The 25,277-nt window shown below is 39.7% G+C and overlaps 1 protein-coding gene across 12 annotated transcripts in view; it reads right to left on the bottom strand.

The window, feature by feature from the left end:
- TENM3 (teneurin transmembrane protein 3) overlaps positions 1 to 25,277 on the bottom strand; it is a 1,359,158-nt gene that overhangs the window by 4,575 nt on the left and 1,329,306 nt on the right. For all 12 annotated transcript variants that reach the window (XM_064510997.1, XM_064510998.1, XM_064511002.1 and 9 more), the window contains 5 exons: positions 12,374 to 12,549; positions 11,440 to 11,675; positions 6,144 to 6,440; positions 3,316 to 4,927; positions 648 to 778 (listed from right to left, as the gene is read on the bottom strand). In XM_064510997.1, coding sequence (XP_064367067.1) covers positions 648 to 778; positions 3,316 to 4,927; positions 6,144 to 6,440; positions 11,440 to 11,675; positions 12,374 to 12,549 — 2,452 coding nt within the window. The remainder of the gene's footprint in view (positions 1 to 647; positions 779 to 3,315; positions 4,928 to 6,143; positions 6,441 to 11,439; positions 11,676 to 12,373; positions 12,550 to 25,277) is intronic.

The following is a 25,277-nucleotide window of genomic DNA, read 5'->3' as shown; positions in this document are numbered from 1 at the left end:
TAAGCTTTACATTTATTTCTTCTATCATTAAAAACTGTAGCAGGGTTTCTGGCTGTCAGCTGATTTTTTTTTTCCTCCCAAAGAACTTCATAAGCACCTGGAGTCCTGGTTTTATGTAATGTAATGGGTTTTACCTCAGGTAATTTCATTTTCAATATTTTATCTTTACATATAAAACATGGTTAATATTAAGGAGAAGTAAAACTGCAGTAGTGCCTGGTATGCATAATTTGTATCACCTGTTCTTCTGTTTATTTCACAGTCTATTTTTTACTACAATGTTCACTTTCTGCCTTCAGGCAGAGTGTTAGTATAAATCCAATCTCTGTAGTTTCTGCCAGGAAATTTCGACATCTTAAAAGGGTCTTAAAGTTCTTTTCATTGATTATTGTCTTTCTGCATTCTTACTATTGCTGAAAGAAAACAAAAAATGTATTTAAAATTGCACCTAACTTAGTAAATTCGTAAGAAAAGCACCATCTGTAATTTCCTAAATTCCTTTGAAAATAGATAAAATTTGGAGGTTTTAAAAGCACTGTTCGGATTAAACTTAGCAAGTAACGCTCAGAATTCTCTTGCCTATTAAGTTCTGAGTACAGGGGAACATTCTATCTTGTTTGGTTTGTGTATTTAGTTTTGTTTCTTACTGGTATATCCTCCCATTGCTGGCTCTTCACAAGTTCATAAGAAGGTTCTGTTGAATCAAATTTGGGAACAGGGAAACCAGGAATGGCGTTGTGCAGGTGGAAGCCAAATGTCACCAGCCAGCTATTAACATCTGAAAGAAAATTATACAACAAGAAGAAAAATATTAGATTTGTTCTATATTTTGCAACTACTTGTTACCATTTTTACATGAAATAACTTTTGGCATAGCTGATTTTCTTCTGTATCATCAAAATTATTCAGCAGTCTTCCTTTTGATCTGTATGGATTTGTGCTACTGCTAGAATAGCCTGCCTATGTAGAAAACAGAGTCTAAGTACTCTTCTGTTTAAGAGTTGCATTATGATCTTTGGAAAGGCATTGCGAGTCTCAGCAATTTTAAAGGCCTGAGTGACTTCCAGAACAAATACAGGAGCACAATTAAAATGAGATTTCTTTCTAATATAGCCTAATCTAATTAGGATTTCACGGTCAGGCTGAACTCTCTCTTTGTCCATACTTCATCATCAATACCTTAAAACAAAGTACTGCAGAGCACATCCTGTCCTTTGTTACATTTGTGTTATTGTAATGTCTTCGAACTACACCTGAAATAACACCTATACAGTCAATTACCTTTTATATGATTCGGCAGACATTTTTTATTGATTCAAGAGAAAGCTCCCCCTCTTCAGGATGAAGCTGGACTGATTAAATTAAAAACTAATAAAAATATATTACAGTGGTGTCAGTAAGTAGACAAATATGATACTGTATTAGTATTAAATAACATTATTTATGACACATTTTATGTTCCATTAAAAAAACAACCCAAGAATGCCAACTAACCAAAAGTTGTTGGGCCAGAATGAGTGCTCTTCCATACTAGTTTCTATCTTTCTAGCCTTTCACATATATTAAGCTTAGCAGAAGTTGGCAGAGTACTTCTTATTGAGTCCAGCAGTTTCCATTTAAGAAAACCACAAATATGTGGAAGAAGGAACAGAATTTTTCCAAATGTTAAAAAATACTTATTTTAAAATAATTTCTCACCTTTCCAGATAAATGATAAGCCTCATTAAAATTGCCCTCCAGCTAAATTAGTCATTGTAGCACTAGTCTTATATAAGCAGTCTGAGTCTACACATTCTGTATATCAGAGATGTTAAGAGAAGAACTAAAACTGCATTTTAAGGGTAATTTTTGAACCGACTACATCATTTTCATTGTCACAAAGAATCTGATTGCAACTGCATCCCCTATAGCACATGCTGCTAGGAGAGGGCAGATTCAAGGGTCTGCTGTCAACCTTACTCCCAGGAAGCCTGTTAGCAACCCTGTTAAAAGGTGCTGCGTGTTAAATTAATGCAGACTCACTTGATTCCCAATATGCTTCTCTGAGGGACAGTCTCACAACTCATTTCTAAGTGGAGCTGAGCCCCTCCTGTAGTCTGGCACTGTCTATGTAAAATAGTTCAGATTATTTGCAGCTATTCAAATATGGGAATTCAAGTTTATCTGATTCAGCCATGCATTTTTCAGGAACTTCTGCTGATGTGCAGTCAGATTTTCTTGTATTTACATTAGTGGAAAACAGTGTATATTACTAATTCTAGATCAACAAAAGCATATAGGTTCCCTAACAACTCAGTTATATACAAAGCGACATCTTAGTAGCTTTCTATTGCCAAAAGAAATTCTTATTCCTTTTTTCTGTATTCTGTTCCTCCTTCCCTGCCCTAGCTTTGTACTCCTCTCTCTCAGGCGCCTTGCAAAAATTTATCCTGGCAAGTATCAACCAACTTGCAGGGCATGTTTTCTGCTCTGTTAACAGAAAGACCCCTCCCGCCCTTACTACCTTACACTCTCATTCTTTGATCTTTTTGACCCGAGAAGAGGCAATCTTTACTGCACAACAGCCCAGCTCCACGAAGAAGCCTGACTCTAATCCAAAGGTAAGGAGGTTCTCATGAGCGGTCCTCAGAGGTTTTTACTCTTGTGCTTGCTCGAGGAGCCTATTTTTTTCATTATAAAAACACCCGGTAATGCATAACAACATTGCAAGGAGAACCTAAGACTCCTCTTTCCTCTCTCAATGCACTGAGGCCTCTAGCTGAGGCACCCGGTGTTACAGCTCAACCAGTGTGGGAGGAAGAGATGTCTTCCACAAGCACTCTGAAATGTACTTTGGAAGGTTCAACCCCTCGCTGTGTACTAAGATGCTCTGAATCATCTTTTGGTACCTAAATCGATGTCTAAAGCTATATGCAATTTCGACATACCTTTTATGTTCGAGATCTCCCATTTGCTATTTTACCATTTATGATCAGCATGTTTACTGTGGTTAATCTGACTGTTATTCAATTCAATTCCTCATAAGGAATTTTTCCAAATATGATACATTTAGATACCTCTCCAAAATTGTGAATTCCAGTCTAAATTGGAAGTAGGTCCAGCATCCCCAGGTTAAAATCATTTTGTTGATCTGCTGCAAAATGCCAAGTACACTCTTGAAGAATTATCTTCCCTGAGAGTTTCTCTGCTAACCTTCCCCAGACAGTATCCTTAGTCTGTAACCCACATGATCAGATTCTAGATTATGAGATCACGGAAAGATAGATTTTTGAGCAAGTGGGAGACAGTCTTGCAGTTTAAGTAATCTTCATTTACCTGTGATATAATCCTTCACATCATGTATTTTACTGGCTGGATTGTTATTTCTGAACATGTACAAATTAAAAGGAGCTGGATCCTTCCCAATTCTTTTCCAGATTTCAATATCAGGTGTTGTCCATCGGCCTGCCATTATGTCATAATCTCTTTCTCCAAAGTGGACTAGCTTGGTCAGTGGGTCGTACAAGCCTCCATGGAAGCCTATTACCAGCTGAAAGTCGAGGTTAGAGTCAAAGTAGATCTCTCCGTAAGCAGTGTATTGAATTTGCTTAAGCATGAGACCGTTGCTACTAAAAACAGCCAGTGGTGTCCCTGTATTGTCTGATGCAATGTAAAACTCATCGCCACTGCTAATTTCCATGGCAAAAAGATGTCCTTGCAGGTCATAATAGAGAGATGTGATTTCAGAACTTGAGTGGTTGTATACATGAGTTATCCTGGTTGGATAAGTAAGGTCTGCATAAAAAAACTGGAGATGCTGTCCAAGGCTAGTTTTACTGGAAACTCGTCGTCCAAGTCCATCATAACGGTAAATCACTGTCCACCCACTGCCTTTGCTATAAACTCTAGTAAGAAGGCCCTTTGAACTGTATTCAAAGATTTCAGTACCCCTCTGACGCAGGAATCCATCTTCATCTAATCGATACTGAACATCACCTAGTCGAGTTATTCTGTCTCTCAGGTCGTAGCGAAGTGGCGTCAAACGGGCACTGTTACTGGGGTTAAGTAAATGGAGGTTGCCATTCAAGTCATAGTTGTAGCGCCACATTATTTTTTCATTTAGATAAACTGTCTGGAGCTGACCATCTACATCATATTCATAAGCGTATTTTGTGGTGTTGGCAAATGGCCCAATTTTAATTTCTCTTTTTGTCACTCGTCCCATGTTATCATACTGAATTGTAATCCAATACATTAATGACCTAAATATTTCATACTGAATTTCCTTGATGCGGCCATGTGCATCAAAGTGTTTTGTGTAAGTCATTACAGCTGTAGAAATGATCTGGTTAATATCATAATATATAACTCCAAATTTTCCAAACTGTTCAACTTTACCAGAGATATCATCAAACTGGTACAGATCGATAGGCAGTGGGGTTTCATTGATGACGCCCTGCATGCTAGTCACTCTGAAGCTATTGTCATAGCTGTAGTCAAATCGGGCATTTACCATTCCATCCTCACTGAAGCGGAAAATCTGTCTGTCAATCAATGGGCCAATCTGCCTGTATCTAATGGTGCAGATAAAACCATCGCTTTGGAGGTTTACTGTTTTCAGGACTCCTGCTGTCTCATCGTAAGTAAAACTAACTCTGGTACTATCATATAAAATTTCTGAGAGCTTGGTCTGCCGTCTGTACTTGAATAATACTCTTCGGCTTGTCCCCAGGAAAGCCGTTTGAAGGAGCTGTCCTTCTTCATTGTAGTCCATTATAACCGAAGCGTTACTTTCAGGGGGGTTGTAGATATTCCGGTAATAGCCAATGGAGCGAATTGTCTGCATGGTATGACGAGCAACGCTAGGCATAGTGACAGCAGAAAGCCGATCCAACAAATCGTATTCAAAGATATACTGCCGTTGGCTATGAAGCAGAAGAACCATTGACTGAAAATTAAGAACAGGTTTTTACCATGTGACAAATGGTGGAGTATCACCCTCTGCCCCCCCCCCCCCCCCACATATACTGACACTATTTCTTGACAAAAATGTGACATTCCCACTTGAGAAACTTATCTCCTCTTTAATTGAGTTATCCTTGACCTTGCGTGTTGTTAACATCTCCCTGCCTAATTTACTTAGATGCTTAATTGTAAGGGGTTCTGTAATTAGTGGTTCCACATTCATAATTTGCTACTTGTTATGACTGTATCACTCTTATATCAAGCACTCACAGCTAAACAGCAGATTGTCAATGGATTCAGATAAGTCATGTTTAATGTGGGAAGAAGCAAAACTGTCTTAGAGCCATTAACTCACAAGGAGAACAACATATGGGAGATACAATTTCTCCCCTACAATTAGAGATAATTTTGAACAATTTGAATAGCCTGAGATCCCTGAATACTGCATTCTTGTTCTGTAAGTGTTTAAGACACGGGCAAAAAAATTGTTTGATTATTTACATCAAAAGGAGCTACTTGGAATTATTCTGGCATTTTTTTCTGATATGTGGCTATTATGAATCACAGGTCTTGATTAAATTATGTCAGCAATGACTGGTAAACAATATTTGCTGAACAACAGATTCAACAGAAATATATTTAAACCCTAGAAAAAAATGGATTCTCTATTTGCATAGTAGCCATGAGAGCTCACAAGGGAATTTTCAGAGGTATTTCAGAAAGGAGAGCTATCATTCTGCAGTCATTATATATAAAAATTTCTGATCTTTTGCCTGTTATTTAATTCTATGCTGCAACATATAGCAAGTATATAAATTGACAGCTGTAAATATTTAGAAACAAGAACTTTTCTTTGTAGCCCAAAAAAGCAGTGAAGAGTTTACAAACAAATAATTTTCCACTGAATTACACTGCAGATATCTAATTTCTGTACCTTGTTTTAAGTGTTAAGATGAAAGGTAAATACGGATGCTGCTTGTTAGCTTGCGGCCTAAATAATTCAGAAAGACATCAATTCCTAGAAATTAGCTAAGGCTTGGTTATATACCTGTTGTATAAAACATTCCCACATGAATCATATTGTTACTTAAATTAAATGAAACGTGCTTGTATTATGTTTTGTTTTGTACTCAGCAGTCAGATGCCGCATAATTTTAGCACATTCAGAGCATTTGTTTTAAAACCTGAGTGCTCTTTACCTTTTCCAAATATGTGTAACTCCATGTTTTCCCATCAGCAAACACTCTAGATACTATCCTTCCCTGTCCATCATACTCTATTTTTTCGCTCGTGGTCCCTCGCTGTATGCTGCCTATTTGCCCTGTGGATGAATAGGTAACGTTGACAGCCATCAGCTTGCTGCTTGGCAGCCACAGCGCCGGATGCCCCGACGTGTCATAGGCAATTCTCAGCAGAAATTTACGGTGGTCATCGTAGATCTTTTCCGTCTTTGTGGTTCGATCGAAGTCAACTGAAAGGAGGTTTCTGCCATTAACCTTTGAAAACAAACAAATGACACAATAAATCATGCTATTTAAACACTAGCCACCTATTATTTCCACAAAGTGCCAGCTATTATTTAAATACCACTTACAGTGATTGATTGGCTGTGTGTGTAAATTAATTTAGCAACTTCTTGATATAAACATGAGGCACTACATTAGCATCTATTTTAAAAGGTTTCATTACATGAAGAGATGGCCCAGAACTGGTTGCAGTTTGTGTCCTTTCTTGATGCTTAGTGTACCGTTAAGAAAATACTGAAAGATACACACTGAAAATCTTTGTAATAAATGATGCCATTTCAGAGGACAAACAAACTACTTCTTTTGCAGGCAGTATGAAATATATATATACATATATACATATATACATATATATATATATCTCAAATTATTTTTAAAGCATATTCCCAGCAACTGCGTGTCCAATTCAAAACAATCACTCTGAGAAAGAACTGAATCCCAACCCTCCACAGCAAGTATTTTTTAAAACAGTAAATACAAAGTTAAGATTTTCAAAAGCATGTTTAATCATCAAATTCAGATTAAACAGTTTCTAGATCAAAGCTTTGCCCTTCTGGATCAGATGGAAATGTAATTCGGGATTCCATCCACAGCTGTAATATATTTCAGACACTGAAATCTTTAGTGATGATTGATTGCGTCTTTCTCCTAGCTCACTGACCAATAAATGCAAAGCAATAAATGACTGGAAGACTGCTGAACTGCTGCAAACAGTTAAAAATGCTTTGAAGTCAGCCTGGTTTACTTTTTCCATACTGGTATCTAGCAATTCTCCATCCCCCCCTGTGTATTAAACTGTTTAATATGGAAGCCTCTCTATAGTCTTTGCTTATCTGCAAAACTTTTCTGTATTTATCTGCTGTGTCCTTCTAAAGTTATTCCAGATAAGGGTGAAACATGGATAACACAAAGATTTTTTTTCAATGCTGTATCTTGCTAACATATGGGAAGCTGAGGACAAATGGACATGTAGCTGTGTTTATTAAGGCTTTTTTAAAAAATTCCTTTTCTAAGTACTTACAAGCAACAGAAGAGATGCATACATTACGAAGAGGTGAAGAGAGATGGCCAAATAACAGTCAGAAAAGAACAAGAACACAGATACGCTGATCAGAAAAATGACAGAAGGATTTTAACATTTTTTGGGGCTGCATGTTCAAAAATCCATATACCATGGACTTTACTGCTTTTACGCTGAGGCCAATGAGCTTCTAAAAGATCAATATAAATTGGATTCTTCATTATTGGCATAAAGGGTATTAAAGCGCTAGTGATAGGTTGTAGGGAAATCTGAAAAAAAAACCCCAGATGCTCAGATTTGCTTTTAAATGTGTGTGTGTGTGTGTGTGTGTGTGTGTGTGTGTGTGTGTGTACAGAACTACATATATAAAATAAACAGTAATGTATTTTTAATAATCTACATTTTAATATATATCTTAATTATCTCTATTTTTCTTGACGTGCTCTTTTTTTTTATGAGATCGCCAGTATGAAAACAATCTGCATTATCAATTTCAGAACAAGAATCATGCTTTCATGAAAATATTTTTAGTAAGGAACACAGTCTAGCAGATGCAGAATAGTTGTTTTACATATTCAGTGTGCCATCAAATGTTTTTTAAATATACCTTGAAAAATTAATGCTACAAGGCTGATTCTAATAGTAGTTTAAACTTAAATATGAAGCATTCCCATTCTCTTCCCTTTTTGTTATTTTGAGGACTTTTTTTAAATTTTCATAATTTAATTTAATTTTTTATTTAATTTTTTCTTTAACTTTTACAACATTTAAAATTGGATCATTTGCCTAAATTCACTCTTCTGTATTCAATCTTCTTTATCTCAGGCTTTTATTTCCCAGCCTCTCCAACACATGCCTGCACTCATCCCTACCTCTCCCTGCCTGTTTTGTTTCTCTGAATTCTCTCCTCCCTTTCTCTCTGTCCTCCCTTCCTTATTTTACATCTAATTATGCTTTTTATTAATTTTCTTGTCCACCTCTCAGGCTCAGAAACTGCAGCGAGAACAGGCACTTCTGATTTCTGAACTGGCAAGGAGCGAAGGGTGGTTTCATGGCCGAGGCAGCTGTCCACGCTGTTGTGGTTCATTTCTTGGCTAAGTCCATCCTTGCAGTGTAAACTGCTGCAAACTACTAAATCATGCTGTCTCGCTGCCTTATCTTCTCACTGCCCCGCTGTATGGCCTGGGTAAAGAGCAGGATAACATGGGAAACGGCCAAATTCACACTCCCAACTGCTGCCGACGGAGCTCCAGCATTCAGGTGCCTGAGCTTTTGCTGCCATCGGCTGTGCTTGCATCATCTTGTAATACAGGTGGCAGTTACCGTAACAAAAAAAGTTTTGGTGATTCCCTGGACAGTATGGGCCTGGACTATCGTATGCCAGCTAAAGTACTGCCACCAATTGAAGCGTTTTACTTAACAACAGGTCTCCTACCAAAACGCTGCTACAGCAAAGCTTAAATTTTTTACTGGGTCTGAGACAATCATACTCCAAATACATTTGATACCTCTGATAAAAATAGTAATTTGGGAAACTTTCACTGAATAAACACTTAATGACACAAGACTGAGCCCCTGACAGTCCCTAATACTGTCCTGCTATGTTTTAGTAATTAACGTGTCCATCTGTCTTGCTCTGCTTTAACTCCCGTTTTTCTTCACAGCGGCTCGCTGAGAAGCGTGAAATCAGACTGTGATATTATTGCAGGAATCACACCCCGTTAGGGGCCGGGCTATATTGTTGTGCCTTGGAGAGATTCAAGAGGTGACGTGAGACTCAGGGGCCTCCGCAGAGCCCGGAGCGTGCCGGGCCTCGGGAGGAGGCCGCACAAGCTCTCCTAGGGAGGGAGCTCCCTCGGGGCAGATTTACAGCCCTTGAGATGAAGCTCACAGCGGGTCCTTGATTTAAGAACCTTGTGACTAAGAGTCTTGTCTGGCCTCAGTACAAACGCCCCCAAAAGTCTCTTTCATGTAGAGGACTGCCAGGGACCCTGCCAAGGACTAGCTGAGGGAACAAATGTACGACTCCCCTGCCAAAATCGCTTGTAGAACAAATACAAACCAAAACTGAACAAAAGTAAGAGTGAGACAAAGGAGTGTTGAGTGAATATACTATATTAATATATACTGTATCTTAATTACCGCTATTTTTGTTGACTTTTTTTTTTAATATGAACCAGTGAAATAATTGGTCATTCGCTTCTTTATAAAGGCTATTTGTAGTGGGTAAAACCAATACAAGATAGGAAATCCAAGAAATCACCACGGAGCGTATTTTGTGATGTCACATACCATGCCTATAATGCAGCAACAGTGTCATATACCCGCGTACGTTTACTGGCAATACATTTTGTTACTGGTTTTGTCTACATTTGTCATCTTTGCAGGAAAATGCTATTGACATATCTGTAGATGGAATGATGAGCTCACGAATTTATTCTTGTTCTTGTGGTTCTTGTGTTGTTCTCGCTGCTTTCCTCTATTCCCCCCGCAGCAGCATTTTTGTAATGTGTTCCTATATAACCCAGTTTCAAAAAAACTCTTCCATTTTTTCCTTTGGTGCCAGGTTTCTTTTCTGTTTGAGGCACTTCTCTCTTACTAGCCAACATTCTCCTCCTGCCCTACCTCTCCCATATGTATATATGCTTTTAATTACTACTATTTTATCTTAATCTATAATCTTTCACTTTTTCCCTCTCTCTTGCTAAATCTCTCTTCTCTGCTGTTGCTTTTTTCTTCTCAACTCTTTCAAGTTAGAGTTGCACATGTTTCTCCTACCTCCTCTGTACTTGAATGTCAAAATTTTGCTTCACTTTTGAGAACTTGACTCATGGAGATTTGTTTCACTGCCAAAACCAAAATATCATTGGTATGGTTATTTTGCTTTTTCTTGGGCTTCCTTCATGTACGAATTGGCAGATGTATTGTCCCACCTTGCTATGTAATGCAATGGCTATGAACCAGAACCACAAGGATGAGCACTGTAAGCATGGCTTCCCTATTTCTTGACCTTATCCATGTAAAACTGTTGCCAAAGCTACATCCAAGTTTGCTGTTCTTAGGCAGCAGCCATTGCACATAATCATTCTTCCTTCTTGTTAAAAAAAAAAACCCAAAAAAACTGTTCTTGCAAAGCAAGTGATAGAGAGGAATATAAGATGCATGACATCACTCCCTCCCTTCTTGTCCCAGAGGAAGATTTAAAATGGCATGTTACCTCATACAACTCAAGAGAAGCCATCTGAAATTACTTACCTTTATTTGATATAACACCTAGGCCTTATTTTAGAGAACTGGGTTCAGTTCTAATAGTAAGTCAGACCCCTGCTATGGTCTTGAAATGGTCTCCTGGCAACCCAATTTTAAATGCTTAATCTCTGTTGTCTTTACCAAATGGCTGTCATAAATCATAGTTTGCTTGCTACTTACATTTCACCCACTATACAGGAATAAGAAATGCCAACAAAATGGTAAAGACATATGTTAGAGGAATATGCTGTAAGCATATACATATGCACACACAGTTAAACTCTTTCTACTGGAAATAAGTATTGCTACAACTTTTATTCAAAATAAAAAGAAAATCCTAAGACTGTGCTAACTTATGGTACAATAATTTAAAAAAGGTTCTAAATGCTGTCTTCAAATGTGTGAATTCAGTACTCAAACAAAAAAGTGAAGGAAAGCAGAAAAATAGTCTTTTTATACTGATTCATTACAATGTGTTCCAGGCTAAAAACAACAGTTTAGCATCCACAGACAAGAGCAAAAAATAAGAAAAAACAGCCAATAAATGACATAATAGAAGTAACTACTTCCAGCTCTACAGTAAGCTTATCTGCAGTAAATGTTCTGTGGTTGCTGGATGGCAATACCTACAGGAACGCATTTCCGTGTCCTCTCCCTTACTTGGAATAGCATGGCTATCACGCAGGCTCGAGCACTTACCCGAAGCTTTCGGCCAAACACGTTGACCTTTCCCTGGGCTTGCTCTTTCCGGAATCGCCACTCCACCAAGTTCTGCCCATTTTCACCTGGGAGAGTCATGTTTCGCTTTGCTACCGTTGGATTGGCGGTGCCGGCCAGCACGTGCGGTTCGGTCTGATAGTGGGAATCCAGGCCGCTGGCGTACAGGATTCTGAGTGAGCCGTCATAACCGATCTGGTAGCTATTTCTCAACTGATCTGAAAACGCAAAAAAATCCAGAGAAAGGCACATTACCTACAGGGGTTAAAAGTCTGGCTTTTTCCTGCATTCCTTATGCCATATATGCATGTAACATCTAGACTTCACATACAGACCTGATGAATAAACACCCAGGGTGAGATTGATAAGAATACCTATATTACATGAGAGCACAAATGCCTTAGGGACCCAGTTTCAAAGTCACTTAAACACTTAAGAAAATCCCACCCTCAGAACATATTCTTTGGATGGGCACAAAATACATTCTTTGTTGTTGCATTAGGCATTTCTAGCCTAATCCTAAGCATAGTGTGACTACTGACTATTGCTAGGATATGGTTGCTGGGCCTTATCATGCTGTTTTAAAGCTCGGATCTCACTTCACCCCATTTCTACACCTATTTCCCTTTCAATCCCTCTCTGTTTTTTTTCAGATTCCCTTTTTACGTGACGTAGGTATTCTGACTAATTCCAATAGCAGCTTACAAAAGCTTTTTGGGTAGAAAACATTGTTAAATTTTCATTGCATCTCCTTCTTCCCTGTTTTTTTTTTTTTTAATACATGCATAAAAACATATATATGTATTTCACCCCCTCTCCTAAACTGTGCTTCTGGAGTGGCTCTCTAAGGCATCTGACTGGAGCTTCTTGTATCCTAAGAAACCAGTTCTGTTGAGGAACCTTTTGCTTACAGTACCTTGAACCATGGTATAGAAAGAATCAATTGATGATAAATTGGAAGTGATGCTGACATCTTCCTCTCTGCTGGATGATTCGATGTCCACTGTAATGGCCCTTTCCATTTCCCCATGAAGGTTAGTGACAACTCCAGTTGGGAATGTAACATTTGTTAGGCGGCCCTCACTATCGTAGCTACAAAAAGAAAGTCCAAAAATGATACATAGCAGGAACAAATTGCTTTCATTTACCAGCAAAATTAACAAAAATATCAGCTAGTCATATTGTTAGGGCACGTTTCCTTTTTGTGCACAGGATAGGCACAGCAAAGACTTCAAACGTGCTTTGAAGTAGTCAAAAGACTGTTTAACATACAGGACCCTCAATGGTGATAGCGAGAGCAAACAGATGGATCTTCAGCTCTGCATATTATTCTTTGAAGTGTGACCAAGATCCTGCTGCACATCTAATTTGCCATTTCAAAGGGAACATATTTGTTAGCGCTAAATTCCGTAGCATGCTGTACTCGCTCCCTATTATCGGACTAGATTTTGCTGTTATTGTAGGAATCCTCGAAATTTTTCATAGAAAGGGTATCTTAACAGATTGTCTCTTGGGCCCTGCCTGTTCCATGATTATGCAGACCACCTGCCCTCCTGCTCTGAGTGCTTAACCCCCCTTGTATTATAAGGGGAAAGAATCTGGGGTAATGTTTAATCCACTTAAGCTATCTGTACCTGAAGTCAGAGCAGCTAGCATATGTAACTAGTTAGCTGCTTGTGGATCACAGTTTGAGAACTGTGGCATAAACCATACAGGAGATGTTTTTTCTGGCTCCACTGACATTTCTTTAAACCAATAACTATATATCCATTTAAGTATGAATAGATATACATAATTTCTGCAATGCAAATAGACTTAGGACTCCCAAAGCATGTCTTTTCCCACTGCTGTGGTAGGTATACTCCGGCTGTTAAAAGCATTGATATGGTTTTAACCACCATGTATTTCAGATGCAGGCCCAAGACCATGCTCAAATCCAAACATGCATTATGGTCACAGTATAGAGATGTAAGGCATTAGGTTAGCTTCAGGTCATGAAACTGCCTTTAAGATTAGCTCTTCCAGTACTACAACCTGAATTCATCAGCTTAGGCATTCAACTGGGGCTCCTAGGTTAGAAGTACAGTCTCCCTCTATCTGCAGTGGAGAGACAAAGGTATTTAAAAGGGTGATTTGGCCCACCTAAAGCCTGTTTGCTCTCAGTTTTCCATTCCTCTACCTTGACTGCATAGTAGGAAGCTGAAGGAAGCTTTAGTCTCCTAAGTAACTGTAATACTACCCTGCAGATCCACAAAGTGCAATAGACACTTCATACTTAACAGTTATCGTCAAAATTGCTCTTTCAGAAAGAGAGGGAGAGAGAGGAAAAAAAGGCATATGATTGAGGTTACAGAAACTATTTTTTGAATTGAGAGAATTAATTCCAAATAGTTTTAATCCACAGTACCCTGATTTTCTCTGAACATCATGAGTACCACACAGGATTGCTGTAACTGAAAAGATTAGGTTAAGAACTGTTTTTTCCAGTTTGCTTACTCTGTAGATTTGACAGCCTTTTGCATATAGTCATTTTCATCCTTTTACCACAGTCAATTTGCTTTGTTTATATGAGACTTTTACTTAGCAACAGAAAAAAGAAAAGAATGTTTAAAAATAAGAAGCCATGCTGCAAGCTGGCAGAATCAAGTGGGGAAACTTATTTCTTGAAGCTAAGAAGATAACAGGGTTTCTTCTAGGGTGTTTCTGTCCCTAATTTTGGCTCTTTTTCACATGTTGCCCATGGCAAGCTGCGATACCGTATTTATACAAGAAACCGAAGCAAACATACCTGCATTCCTTGTGCATGAATTCGATTGCTATCCTGTTAATGACCTTCTGTCTTATTCTTCAGTTCCATAAATTTATTTTCTTTTCATGCACAACTTCCTTTTCCACTCCCGGGGAACATATATTCTCCAATTAGTATCTTTTTCTATGTTCTGCTTTGGAGCCTAATGTTTGAGGATGGTGTTTGCTCAGATTATCTTGTTGGGAATTGTTTACTTACATCCTTTGATTCCAGTAGCCAAGTACCATTTTCATTTCAATCAATGCTTACTAAAGCCACAGAAGGTAAAATTTCTCCGCCAGACCTTTTCACCCTTTGAATCATGATATTTATGAGAAATTCATTATCGCAATTCTGAGTACAATGCTTGAGTTGGAAAACACCACACGCTTCCCCACATCAGTAGTATTCAGTCTAACTCCCTTTTGTGGTACAGTGTGTGGCTTCACTAGAGTATGCATCTCTGTGCTGCTATTCTTGTTTTATGCGTATGGTTCATGAACTGGTCCCTTACTGCATGAGTCGAAGAAAACACATCAGGAGCCTGAGATAAGCAGCTAATATTCCTAATATTACTACACTGGGGAAGAGTTTGAAGATCAGCAAAAATTCATGCTACATGTTCATGTTCTTAAAAAACATGACTTTAAAGCTAAAAGACTCTTGCAAGCCATGATTGCTTGGTTCAGGCTTCCTAGTACAGGGAGAAAATGTGAATGAGATGTGGAAGGTAAGAATAGGATTTCTCATACTTTTATAACCAAGAATAAAAAGAAAGGAAGGAAATAGGTCTTTCTGCAATTTACTACATATTCCATTTTATGATGGATTGTAATGTGTATGATGTCCTTCATTTTGTTCACAGCACATCAAATACTAAACTTACTTCATACTTGATATCTTTTTGCCCACAATGAAAGCCTTATCAATGCTAAACATAGCAACATCACTCATACCTTTGGGCATTCCTATGCCATTTTTCTTATTACATCTAAATATCCTTGCATGCTGCTGCCAAGGTGAATTTATTCATCTGAGATTGTCAGTTTTAGACTGAGAGATTTCCTTTATCTGTCTCTAATATCTAATATTGAAATTGCCCTAAAAGAAATGCAATCTGACATCTAGAAGGCAAGCACCTATATTTGGCATTTCACAGCCCCTTTGATCTCTCCATCCAAACCCAGGCAGAGGCACACACATTATTGCTGAGCCCTCTGATCTTTCTCGCATACGGCGGGCTCCGCAGCAAAGCCAGGCAGCCCATCCCTCCCGTTCCCCACGAGCAGGCCGCATACGAACTTCTCGAGAACAAACCTGCTTACTGAATGTTACCCAACGTCCATAAATCCTGTAAACTCTATTCCGTTCACATTAACGTAATGATCTTCACATTTGGTCAATAACTACAGAGGACAGCAGCAGGGGAAGGGCAGCTGCCGCCACCGTGAGCTGAATTTTCCCCTTTGATCTAATCCTTTCTTTTCCTTAGGATGCCCTGCCACCGCCAGCTAGCCTTCCCTTTCTACAGTGAGAAATGCTCAGCGTTAACGATTAGCAGCTTCCCCGATTCGTGACCTTTTGCTCTTTACCTGCTGGAAGTTGCTCTTCCATTGCTCATCTCCTTTGTTTTTAATTACATCCCTTCCCAGGCCATTTTCTGTTCTGGTCTACGCAGGACACTTTTCACTTTGCAGTGGTAACTTCTTGGTAATCATTGTCACAGATGGAAATGCCCTACGTTCTGTATTTCTGACTCTTCTCTCACATGAATTATATCTTAGTTTGGAGCACATTTAGCTTAATCCCAAACTGCAGAGCATTATCTAATATTTTGTATCATAAGTTACTTCAACCTAAAATAGGATGCTGTAGAACTGAGGTGTACAGCAAAGCTTGCTGCTAAAGTCAGTTGTGGAGTTATGATTGATACTGTTTCTCCACAAACTTCTGCAGCATATTCCCTTAAGAAGATAATTTCCTTTTTTTTTCTTTTTTCATTGCTGTAAACATATCAGGTTTAAGGGCAAGGCACACTGGTTCCTGCACATTTCAGATAACAAGACATACAATTGAAATTAATGCTATGTATTTCTTTAAAGACTGGTTATAGATTATGCCATTTGTTGGGATACTACATTGGAGAAATGAGGCATGAATGCATTTCATAATATAGCCACGTATAATTTTGACAGCAGAATGAAAAGTACTGTTACATGCTCCCTGAACACGTACCAGGCGTTTCCTCTAGGCATCTCTAATTACCAGGAGCAGCTAGGAAGGTATGGAACATTACCCCACCCCACTGCAAATTACTCATCAGAAGTCTTACCCATCAAGATGCTTCTCACTGGCAGGTGAGAACAGGAGTTCAAAGTTCATTTTTAGAAGTGCAGTGTGCTGTTGTTTACGCGTATAATCACAGTGTTGACACATACCGAAAATCTGTCCTAACCTGGCAATAAACTGTCTCATTCAGCTTGTCAAGGTCATAAAGTTCACTTTTACATAAAGGACCATTGGTCTTTAATGCTAAAGACTGCCTGCCAGTTTCTAAATACAATCTTTTAGTTGTATTCAACCTCCCCTAAATCGCTTGAAGTTTAGAGGCTCCCAAATAGGTCATTCACAGATGGAAAATGACTTTAAAGAGAAAGTAAAGAAAGTCACCGCGATAGGCTGCATTGCTCACTCACAAAATAGTTATCATCTCGCTGATCAAAAGGAAATGCAAACATTGTTTATATACCATCACTTTTTGCATCACTTCCCTGGGAAGAGGCACGAAACTCACCTAGCCTCCACTTTCGAAAATAGGGAGCTCTAGTTCTGACCACTTTAACCGTTATGGGGGGTGCTGGAAGAAAGAAAAAGACTCTTAACTCCAGCATTATGAAATTTCTGTTCTCTGAGCAGCTTTGCCCATTTTGATCTGCATTCGGACTTTCTCTTCACCTGAATGATCCTGCTAAGAATGAATGTTGGGAAAATCATCAGGAGGCATGGATGGAAAAATTCCCTCTCCTTTTTCTTTCTGCTTTTATTCTTTAGTTGCACTGAAATACATACTTCAGTGGCTCCTTAGCTATTTGTTTATAACCTGCCTTCTTAAAAATAATGTTAATTGAAATATCACATGCAAGTATTCCTTTATTTTCACACTCTTTTAGACCTTAAAAGGCTTAGCTTGTTACTTGCAAATTCACAGTACAAATGTATCAGGAAGCCCAAAATATTAAACTGTAACTTCCTTTTGAGATCTAACAGATGGTTAAAATTGAACCATAAACAATGAGATGGCTATATGTCTTGTTATTATTGTTCATCTTTTGTTTTACTTAACAAGAATGAAGCAAAAGTGTCATAAATGACAATTTGATGTATGTTGGTAGGGTTGTAAATTATGACTAGTGGTTTGATTTTTTTAAACTTGTCTATTGTGTTACAAGGTTAGCATTTTTTCCATTCGTCTTATCTGCAATATTGTTAAACATGAGAAAAAAAAATCAGCATTCTAACCAGCCTTACAAAATCTTAAACAAGTCAATTTTTTTTTCTTCTCCCTGAAAATGCTGTGCTTAGCTCAAAGAAAATAGTGGCTATATAGGAATCACAGAAAATAGGCCTAAGGGTGATTTTGAGAAAGACCTAAAGTAATCTGCAGCCCCAAGTCCAATTCTGGATTAGGATTTTTCTGCTTGTTTTTAAATGAAACCCAGGCAGAAAATGCCATCTCACAAAAATACACAGACTGCAAGGGCATTAAAAATCTGTTAGGTATCAGCTAAATTTTTCTGTCCTTCTCAACCAAGAGTGTCAGAAAACTCAAGCTTAAACTCAAGCATCTGGTCAGCTTTTCCAGTGCCTTTATCTGATGGCCGTCTTCCATGAAGGAAGGGCCTTGATCCACTTTTCATCTGTGATAGTCTTATGCAACCGTTTGCACAGCTGGTTAAATAATTCAGGTAATGTTCTTTTATGGTAGCAAAGTGGTCAGGATGAATTTTCAGTTCATGTTTAATGAAGAAATTTCCTCAGCTTGGAAGCGATTGACAATTTCTCTTTTCACCTTCTTGTGTTATAACTACAGCTTTTGAGGCTTTTTTATGTGTGCTTATTTTGTCATAACGTTAAAAGGATAGTTTTCGGTCTTTTTTGTAAACTGGCATTCAATTCTCTAGACATGTGAACAATTCACCTAAATAGGCCATTCCTGACAGCTATAACTCATCTGCAAAACAACAGGCACACTCTGAACTCAAATCGCTGCAGAAAATGCGCCTGCTGGAAAGGAGCGCAGAGAAATGAATCAACACCTTCCCCCACGATAGCTCTCACGTCCGTACGGAGATGTTTTTGATGCTCATTTTCCACGCCATTGCCCTGCAACGAAAACAGCGCCTCGCCGAGACTGACCACCTCCGCAGCCTGACCCCACGCGGCCCCTAGAGCTGGGCAGCTTGGGGCAATGGTCCTTTGCACTGAAAGAGGCAGTCTGCAAATCCATCATCGCAGGCCACCTTACTTTCTGCCAGAAGACTGCCAAACTTTCCAGATCAGCGCTTGTGCCAGTGCAACTTGAGCATGGGGACTGGCCTTACCAAGAGGAGACTACGTGAGGTAGCCAGGCGGTCAGCCTGGTAGCCAGGTTTTTCTCTACAAGACCTCAGCACTCGCCCCCCAACTTCTCAACCCCTCCCCACGGGGGCATTCGCCATGCTTTGGCTTTGCCAGGGCACGCATCACCTTCCTGTGCACAGTTTGCTTTAATCTCAGGGCTCCCTCCAGCCGCTGTTGTATTTCTGCGTCACTTTTTTTTGCCCGCCACCTTTTTAACCCATCTAGTACTGCACAAATAAACTGTGAGCCTTGTTGACACTAAGAGCAGAGTATGACCTTTAAAATGCAAGAAATGGTGGCACATACAGAGGTATGACAGTCTCACTTGCTTTAAGGTCTAGTTATGCTACCAGAGCTGTGCACGATCTTGCTGCGAATCGCGCAGCTTTGCGGAAGCCGCAGCATCGAACCCACTGTTAGTAGTACACAGCACAGTATGTAAAGCGCCATGCTCTGCAGCAAGCAGTGGAAATGGATTTTACCTGCAGTTCTCTCTCTGTAACACTTTTGTAGGGATTTCACATTCTGCACCATGCCACCACCTTTCTGGAGTGGCTGGAATACCTGTTAATTTAACCGTCTGGTAGCAGCTCTCTGCCTGCCGACATCACAGACTCAGAACGGTCGAGGCTGGCAGGGGCCTCTGGAGATCATCTAGTCCAACCCCCCCTGCTCAAGCAGGGCCACCTAGAGCACGTTGCACAGGACCAGCTTTTGAGCACCTCCAAGGAAGGAGATGCCACCACCTCTCTGGGCAGCCCGTTCCAGCGCTCAGTCACCCTCACAGTAAAGAAGCTTTTCCTCACGTTCAGGCTGAACTGCCTGTGTTTAAGTTTGTGCCCGCTGCCTCTCGTCCTGTTGCTGGGCACCGCTGAGCAGAGTGTGGCCCCGTCCTCTTTACATCCCCGCTTCAGACAGTTACCTACCCTCTCTGCTTTCTGTTGCTTTCCCTTGGAGACAAGAATTGAGTGGCAGAGGGAGGAAGGGAATGAGAAGACAAATGAGCTCAGGACATGAAGTGCCCAGAGAGGTCCTGGACGGACTGTCAAGAGGTACAAGAGGGGACTGAGAAGAAATGTGTCTCTGGGAAAGGAAAATGCAAGGAGTCAAGCATGACTTAGAGAAATGACAGGGGACATGGGAAGGAGCAAGAAGATACAAGGTAAGAAAGTAAGAAAACATAGTAGGAGGAAAAGGTCTGGAGAGCCAGAAAGCCAGATGGAAGAAAGGCACCGAAACCGCGAAGACGAAGCATCTTGGTTTGGATCGGTTCTGTGCCTGCTGATATTGCTCCTAAATGGGGAGAGAGGGAAGAGGAAAGAAGACAGGAAAAAGCTAAACAGCAGCCAAGGGAATTAGCTCATGGCTAAGGGAGCAAAGCTGAACTCCTCGGTTTGGCTGAAGGGGTAAGAGAAAGCCAAAGGTGAGCACGGCTAGTCTGTACTCTCCAGGGAAGCTCGGAGAGTGAGGAATATTTACGAGTCTATTTTAAGCGTCTAGCTCCAGCATATCACAACGACAACCAGAAAACACACAGGCAGGCAGAAATTAAATAGAACCACGTAATATTAATAACTATTGCCTTTAAAAGCATACTAACAATTTTGTCTCATACAAAGGAGCTTGCAGAAGTACCTAGGCTGGCACTGCAGGGGCTCCCGATCCCCTGACCACGATTTGTCCTAAGTCATCTTTAAGGACTACGTGGCTGTCTTCTTGCCCTGTGGGTACAAGCCTCTAGCAGCTCTCCGGCGGCCGGCGGAGCACCCAGCGGACAGGGACCCGCCGGGCAGCCGGCCAACGATTCGCCCAAAGGGCTTCCCAGTACCGTCGCTACGGAAAGTGGTTATGGTACAAGCTGAATGACGGTGGTGCAGATGTTACGCACCTTGGGCATTTTCTGGGGACTGGCAACTTGCAGGAAATAATTCTGAAATAACCCTGGACAAGAGGGGTTTACCGTAATGCCTGGCTGCTTTGCAGAATGGCGCCTTAAACTGCTGGTCAATTTAAGTAGAATGGATATAAGTAATAGTGACTTTTTCTGGAATAATTTACCCTCTCAAGCATCATTAAACAGTCAATTAACAGGGAGCTTTTAAACCATTCTCAGCTAAATTGAAAGCGTGCCTGGCAAATGCTGCCACGCCAGGGCATTTGCCGAGATGGGACGTCCCGGGGGGGCTGCCTCCCGACACCGAGATGCGAGTGGCACAGGGGCATTTCAGGCCTTTTTACAAGTACAACCTTTTTCAGTGATGCATCAAAATCTCAGGTCCAGCTAAAATTCTCCTTTTGCATACCTCTATGTGAAAGCGTTTTTTTTTGGTTTTTTTTTTTTTTTTTTTTTTTTTTTTTGCTGCACAAAAATTGTACAGTGCAGGCTAGCTAAACAGTATTACTTCCAAAATGTTCATATGTATATAATTAGCTTAACTTCGACTATACAGCTTTGCTACATAAGATTTATCTGTTAAAATGCTCAGGCTACATAATACATAGTTACAGTTATCAGTTTCCTTTCCAGCTCATATATCTGGTGATTTTATAGCAATAGAAGGTGATTAGGCTAATTATTCTTATACTTTGTTAAATATTGCAATTTCATTATAAGCTCTAGCAGGATGATTTTTAGCTTCATATGGCTCAGCTGCATGTATTTTCACTCCTTTTCAGGAATGCTCTGTTACTATCTCTTTTTATTCAGCAAGTTTTTAGACCTTCATTAACAGATTACAGTTAATACAAATTTTAGTAATAGTACTTTAAAAAAGTAGATAGTCTTGAAATATAAAATCTGAATTTTGATCAGCAGACTAAAATCCATGCTGAAATACAGACACTAAAAAACCTGAAGTCTATAAAAAAAATACTTGGTGTGAATAAAGAGATTATCTGATACTCAAAATAATTCAAATTAGTAGTTGTTATTTTCACTATAAAAAAATGCAAAACAGCAAAAACAAAGATTTCCTGTATGCCAGTTCTTCTCTTCTTCAGGCAAAGTGGATAAACTCTAGATTATTTAGTCTCCAGACTAAATAAAATAAGAAAGGTAACTTTTTTTGGATCTGATGCTAGTGTGATTTAGTCTGGGGAAAAAAATATGAAAACAAGCAAGTCCAAATGTGGACTTGCTTTCATATGTGTCTGAGCAGCTGGACATATCCTCATTGCCAGTGTTGGGCTAGACTTTTTTTTAAGATTTTCTCTTTTCACTAAAAAAAGATGTTCTAAGAAAAGAAAGAAAATAGTTTTCTTAGCTCTCCTCCCAAGTCACTGAGAACTCAACTGAAATTATCTAAATTCCTTGAATCCATACTGCAGTTGTACAAGCAGGTATGTACAGGAGAATACTTAAGGAAGCTATTACTGAATTAGCTCCAAAGACTGATCTTTCCATTACTAGAAATGCAGTATTTTTGTTCTCATTTAAATCCTGCCATTTAAGCAGATATATGACAAACAAAGAGTGAAACAACCCAGCCATAATCAGAGCTATCTGAAAAATTACGTTTCTGATCTATTGGAAATTCTAACAGTTGTTTTAACCCTGAGTTGAAAGTATAAGTTCAACCATGGAATGTAAATTCTGTCCCTCTCCCAAAATATTTTGATAATATGAATAAATACGATGAACTAAATAAAATACATGAATTAAAAAAAAATGAACTCCTAAATTGAAAGAAAATATGCCTAGCAATGAAATCCAAATATTTTGCTATTACAAAAATAGAACGAGCAAGTGAGAGCGATTTCTTTCCCTGCTTTCTTATTCCTTAATACAACTGACGTTCTAGGGAAACCTTTTAGTTTTAGTTTAGTTAGTGGCAAACATAACTATGCAAAGGTTGGGACCGAGAGACGCACGCACGCGCGTGTGCCATGCCCTGCGACACAAACCCTCATACTACACACTTGGTTTCCATTTTGGCAACAGTCGGCAGAAGCTGATGCCTCTGGAAACCAAGCAAAAGTCAGATTTACTATTACAAATCATCAGTGCTGAAAGGCAAAGTCACAACAAGGTTTGCTGATTTTAGAATAAAAGGTGCCAAAATGAGCTTGTTTATATCTACCTTTTCTTCAAAAGGGAAATACACAGACACAAATTTATAGCACGGAGATTTTGCGTATTTTTTAAGAATGCTCATTGTGGCAAGAAATACAACGCACTGCCTTTTTGCTCCCTCTCTGTAGCTTTACATAACGAGTGCAAATTTTTAGTTTTGGTATTAACTTGCACTGAACATGGCTAGAAGGGACCTTGAGAGGTCATATGGTCCAACCCCTACCCCACAGCAAGATCAGCTACACGTCCCAAGTCAGTGCTGAAAGATGTCTCATCTGGTCTTAAAGATGGGCTGTGGAGGCCAAGGGGTCAGGTCACTGCTGCTGTCTGTCTGCTCCAGGGCTCCAATATCTTTACAGTCAAAGTTTTTCCGACTGTCTAATCTGAATCTTCCTTGTTGCAATTAAACAGATTACTTCACCATGGATATGGAGAGCAAATTAATACTGTTGCTTCTGCAGAAGCCTTATATACTTGCAAATTCTGGCTGAGTGGAATTGCTTAGCTTTCTCCATAATTATTTCAGCGTGGGAATTCTAATGAGACGTTGGTCTGCGGTAATTGTTTAAGAACTGCATGAACAGCAGCTTGGAAATAACACTAATACTTACTGAGGGGAATAGGCTGCCCTTTCCCTGTGTCAAAACACAAGGGCGCTCCATAAGCCAGCTGGACATACTTAACACGGACCAGAGAGTCTGCATGAAAGCAGATCACATGCGAAAGATGTCTTTTTACAGACTCGGTAAATAACTACGTATTTCATGACACACAGTACCCTAAATCTTTCCTATGATGAAAAATACAGACCTACAAGCCACTTAATAGCGAATATAATATCCATTTTTTTGCGACCACGCAGAAGCCATTAAGACACACTGAGGAGCCATCAGCTACTTCTGCAATGCACACAGTAGGCACACAAAAACTACAAGCAACATGGTGAGAAATTACTGCTCTGATTAAAACTCTGGGTTCTCAGTTATCCAGCATGAATGCCAGCATGATTTAAGGTGCCTGCTGTACCCAGCAGATGCCTTAATTTCAGTACGAGGCTTCACTATCCCCCAAATCGACCGCCTTGCCCAACGTGCACATTGGGAACAAGTATTTTTGTGCGTCACAGTTAAATAGTGAATTTGCTCTCTGCGGGAATGTATGACTATTCACAGCCCATCTGAAGCTGTGCTTCGGTCTCCCGGCACAGAGGACATGCCTGACTCATGCCAACGAGAACACCCTCCCTCCTGGCTGAGCAGCCTCTCGTTCCTCTGTGCATCCTCACTGGCTTCTCGTCCTCTTGGCATGACCTAAAAAGATATGCAATGATGCACGAATGCCCAGTTAAATATTACAGACGTGCGCTAATGCTCTGGTAATGTGCCCACGACCGAAGCTCTGCCAGTTTACAGATTATTGTAAGAATACCTTAAAACTGGCAGCAGTGCCGTTCCACCTGCTGTCTTTGTTGGGGATCAGTGTTTCTGACGGTCTCTCCACTTCAGGGGACAGTGTGCCCTGAAGCAGCACCTGCTGCTCTCCTGTCTCTGATGGGCATATGTAAAGGTTGGAGAGAAGATACAGGTGCTCAGAGCCTTCCTGCATCCTGCCTCAGCCAAATGTACCCTGACACAAATGTGAAGTTATCTCAGAACACAGATGTTTGGCTTTGCGGCCACTGCCTGACACTAGTACTTTATTTTCTTTATCATGTGTGGTGAATTGAAAGCTTTTTTTAGGCCCTGATCTTGGCAGCAGTTGCTACTGCATTTCATCATAAAGATAGCAGAGAAGAAGGAAAAGGGAAAAAAAAAAAGAATAGAAAAAGAGGAGGGACTGGCTGGATTTTCATGATGCCCTTTGTAACGCTGAATATCTCAACTGAGGCTCCTCTAAAACTTTCACTTACCATACTAACTCTATGTCTTCCGCTTTCTCATAGGCACATTTTACACCACTTTAGCATCTTTCTTTGATGCAATTTAAAAACAGAAATATTGGCAGAAATGACTGAAAAAAAATCTGTGTTAATTCTACATTTTTTTTGAAATAAATTGTTTATGTTTTAAGCTGCATTTTTATTAAATTTTGCTTGGGGTATCAACTTGTACTTCAGTTCCTTTGGGGGATGGAGTTGCCTATAAAGACAACATCTGAATTCTCAGGTTCTACTGGTTTATATATTAATTGTCGTGACCTTCCTTAGTCGATGTAATTGAGGATTCTGTAAAACATTTTGCTAATCTGTCTGTTATGAACAGATGCTGACAACTCAATGATTGTAACAGTGGGTACAGCAATTCACTTAAAAGGCTTTTCTGAGGTTAGTAAAATTACAAG

The sequence above is a fragment of the Dromaius novaehollandiae genome, chromosome 4 (genome assembly GCF_036370855.1).
Source record: "Dromaius novaehollandiae isolate bDroNov1 chromosome 4, bDroNov1.hap1, whole genome shotgun sequence".
NCBI classification, from domain to species: Eukaryota; Metazoa; Chordata; class Aves; order Casuariiformes; family Dromaiidae; genus Dromaius; species Dromaius novaehollandiae.
Note: the sequence above shows the minus strand (reverse complement) of the source record. Positions and strands in the feature narration are given on the sequence as shown.